The 3,350-nt window shown below is 58.5% G+C and overlaps 1 protein-coding gene across 3 annotated transcripts in view; it reads left to right on the forward strand.

Moving 5' to 3' along the window:
• LOC144676793 (calpain-1 catalytic subunit-like) overlaps nucleotides 1–2,740 on the forward strand; it is a 35,765-nt gene extending 33,025 nt beyond the window's left edge. For all 3 annotated transcript variants that reach the window (XM_078537117.1, XM_078537118.1, XM_078537119.1), the window contains 2 exons: nucleotides 126–184; nucleotides 1,689–2,740. In XM_078537117.1, the coding sequence (XP_078393243.1) occupies nucleotides 126–184; nucleotides 1,689–1,712 (83 nt within the window). In that variant the 3' untranslated portion in view covers nucleotides 1,713–2,740. The remainder of the gene's footprint in view (nucleotides 1–125; nucleotides 185–1,688) is intronic.
• The last annotated feature ends 610 nt before the right edge of the window (nucleotides 2,741–3,350 follow it).

Consider the following 3,350-nt stretch of genomic DNA (forward strand, 5'->3'; position numbering starts at 1 on the left):
AGTGTGTGTGTGTATCAGTGTGCGAATGTGTGTGTGTGTGTCTCACTATCGATTGACAACAAGGACCTAAATATTCGGATTATAATTTGAGCTATTTCAGTTCCTGAGCTGCTTTCTCACTACAGGATCCTTCACGATGTTGGACACAGACCGTGACGGTGTAGTCACCTTTGATGTGTATCAGGTGGGTGCTGACATTCTCCTCAACCTCTCCCTGTAATCATCGCCTCTGTGTAACCTCTCTAACACAGCCCCGCCGCCACATCGAAAGCTCCGGGGTGAAAACAGGCAGTGGCTTGACACCGGCCTAGCCAGTAAACGAGCACTGTTATCCCTCCGCATTACCGTTCTAACACCTAAAACGTGTCCCTATTCCTCTGACGCGGAAGCTGAAACTTTTCTGCCGGCCTTAATTTCTTTGAATCCAATCAGCTGGCCTCTTAAGGAAAGCAAAAAAAAAAAGAAAAGGAAAAGCAATTCTTTCGCCAGTTAGATTCAGCCTTTTGTGAAATTATCCCTTAGTAACGAGTCGGGTTTTCCCAACGCCAACGCAGCTGTTCCTTTCACCGTGACCGTCTGGCGCAAGCTCTGGCGGCTGTGGGTCAAGAGGCTAACTCTCCCCCGGCGCAGCGACGCCTTACTCAAAATGGCGCTCGCCGGCCGGAAGGTCAGTCAAACCCTGGCCCCCGCTCTCCGCACCCTGAATCCACAGGGTCGATCCCTGAAGCCTGACACCGCCCCCAAAGCAGGGTTATAAAGCCGGCTGTAGTTCAGGATGAATGGGCTGGAGGAGCCGCGGCGCTCGGAAGGAGACGAGTTGGGCAAGCGGCGTGCAAAACCGGACGTCGGCCTAGGCGGAGGCCAGACGCCAGACGCCAGACATTGCAGAGCGGTTACAGATGAGGGCGCTTGAGGGTGGTACATGACCTCCGAGGGTGACGTATCCATGACAGCTGAGCTCCTGATAGAAGGCTCAGCCCTAAAGGGCCTTTCTTTTTTATTCATTCTGAGAGGGGGGGACGTGGGCATCGCCGGCAATTCCCTGCGTCGCCATGAGGTGGCGATGCTGAGCCGCCTTCTGGAACACGAACCGAGTCTAGTTTTTTTTTATTGAATTCATTTCGCGGGGGTGTGGGCTTTGCTGGCTGGGCCAGCGGGTGTTACCCCCATTCCCACCCCCCACCACTTCCCCGCCCCAGTTACCCTCCAACGTCTCGCTCGGGCCGCTTTCAGAGGGCGGTTAAGAGCCAACCGCGTCGCTGCGGAGTCTGGGGTCACGCGTAGGCCCAGACCTGGGGAAGGACGGCCGATTTCCACCCCCACCACCCCCCCCCCCTCCCTCCCCTCCCAACTCTGAAGGGGGCATCGATGAGCCAGGCGGGTTTTTGCAAGGATCCCGTCATTTTGCGTCGCTTTACCAGCGGTGAGGGCGGCCCTGGAGTTCGGTGTTGGCCGTAGAGGGCTCGGGGGGTGTTCTGAAAGGTCGCGGTAGAGCAAGTCGAGAGCTGACCGCTGGCCGCTAGCCGCTGACCGCTGGCTGCTGGCCGCTGGCGCTGACCGCTGGCTGCTGGCCGCTGGCGCTGACCGCTGACCGCTAGCCGCTGACCGCTGACCGGTGACCGCTGGCGCTGCCCCAGTTGTGCGAACTCTAAGCCTGATTTTCCTGTTGGTTCTCCCCCCCGACACAGTGGCTCACGCTGACCATGTTTTAACGGAGCGAACGTGCCAAGTCCCGGCTCCCGCTGAAGCTTCTCCGCCCGTCTTCCGCAACGCCCAAGTGCCTTTTGCTATTCGGACGATGGACGCGAGCCTCTTACTGGCACCAGCGGGCGTGCTGCATTCCCCACACGCACCCCACCCACCCCACACCTACCCCCACCCACCCCACCCCCACCCCACCCACACCCACTCTACCCCAACCCCACCCACCCCAACCCACCCACCCCCACCCCACACCCACCCCATCCCACCCCCCCCACCCCAACCCACGCACCCCCACCCCACACCCACCCCAACCTACCCACCCCACCCCAACCCCCCACCCCCACCCACCCACCCCATCCCAACCCACCCCACCCCAACCCACCCACTCTACCCCAACCCCACCCACCCCAACCCCAACCCACCCCAACCCACCCCACCCCAACCCACCCACCCCATCCCAACCCACCCCAACCCACTCTACCCCAACCCCACCCACCCCACCCCAACCCACCCACCCCATCCCAACCCACCCCACCCCAACCCACCCACTGCACCCCAACCCACCCACCCCATCCCAACCCACCCCAACCCCCCACACCCATCACCCAACCCACCCACCCCACCCGAACCCACCCCAACACACCCAACCCACCCCACCCCAACACACCCAACCCACCCACCCCACCCCAACCCCCCACACCCATCCCCACACCCACCCACCCCAACCCACCCCAACCCACCCCACCCCAACCCCCCACACCCATCCCCACACCCACCCACCCCACCCACCCCACCCACCTCCCCCTCCGAACACCGTCAGCTGACGTCTCTCTGTCTCGGAGCCGCATGGATCTCTCCGCGACGTCTCCTGGGCCTGGTGGCCTCACGCTCAGACGCTGCTTTTTACAGATTTGTGTACGTGTCATTTTTTTTTATGGTTATTATTATTATTGTTGTTATTATTTCCGAAGCGACTGCCAAACTTTTTACCGGGGGAAATGGAAAATAAAATATCTCGTCGAGAGAGAGAGAGGGGAAAAAATACTAAAGAGGAAGTCGAAGTGTTTGTCGGTACCTTGCGCGCGGAACCCGTGGCCTCTCACTTGCTTCTCCCCCACCTCACGTCCAACCCTCCGAGGAACGTAGGAGATAGGAGCAGAGGGTGGGCCATTCAGCCCCTCGATGCGGTTCCCTCAGCTGCACACCCATTTGCCTTTAAGCTGCACTAAAGAGGCCAGAATTGCTCACAATAATCTAAATAAGGCTCTGGTCAGACCACATTTAGAATATTGTGAGCAATTTTGGGCCCCGTATCTCAGGAAGGATGTGCTGGCCCTGGAGAGGGTCCAGAGGAGGTTCACGAGAACGATCCCAGGAATGAAAGGCTTAACATATGAGGAACGTTTGAGGACTCGGGGTCTATACTCGATGGAGTTTAGAAGGATGAGGGGGGATCTGATTGAAACTTACAGAATACTGAAAGGCCTGGATAGAGTGGGACGTGGGGAAGATGTTTCCATTAGTAGGAGAGACTAGGACCCGAGGGCACAGCCTCAGAGTAAAGGGAAGACCTTTTAGAACAGAGATGGGGAGAAACTTCTTTAGCCAGAGAGTGGTGAATCTATGGAATTCATTGCCACAGAAGG

This window comes from Cetorhinus maximus, unplaced genomic scaffold, assembly GCF_964194155.1.
Source record: "Cetorhinus maximus unplaced genomic scaffold, sCetMax3.hap1.1 HAP1_SCAFFOLD_1926, whole genome shotgun sequence".
Classification (NCBI taxonomy): domain Eukaryota; kingdom Metazoa; phylum Chordata; class Chondrichthyes; order Lamniformes; family Cetorhinidae; genus Cetorhinus; species Cetorhinus maximus.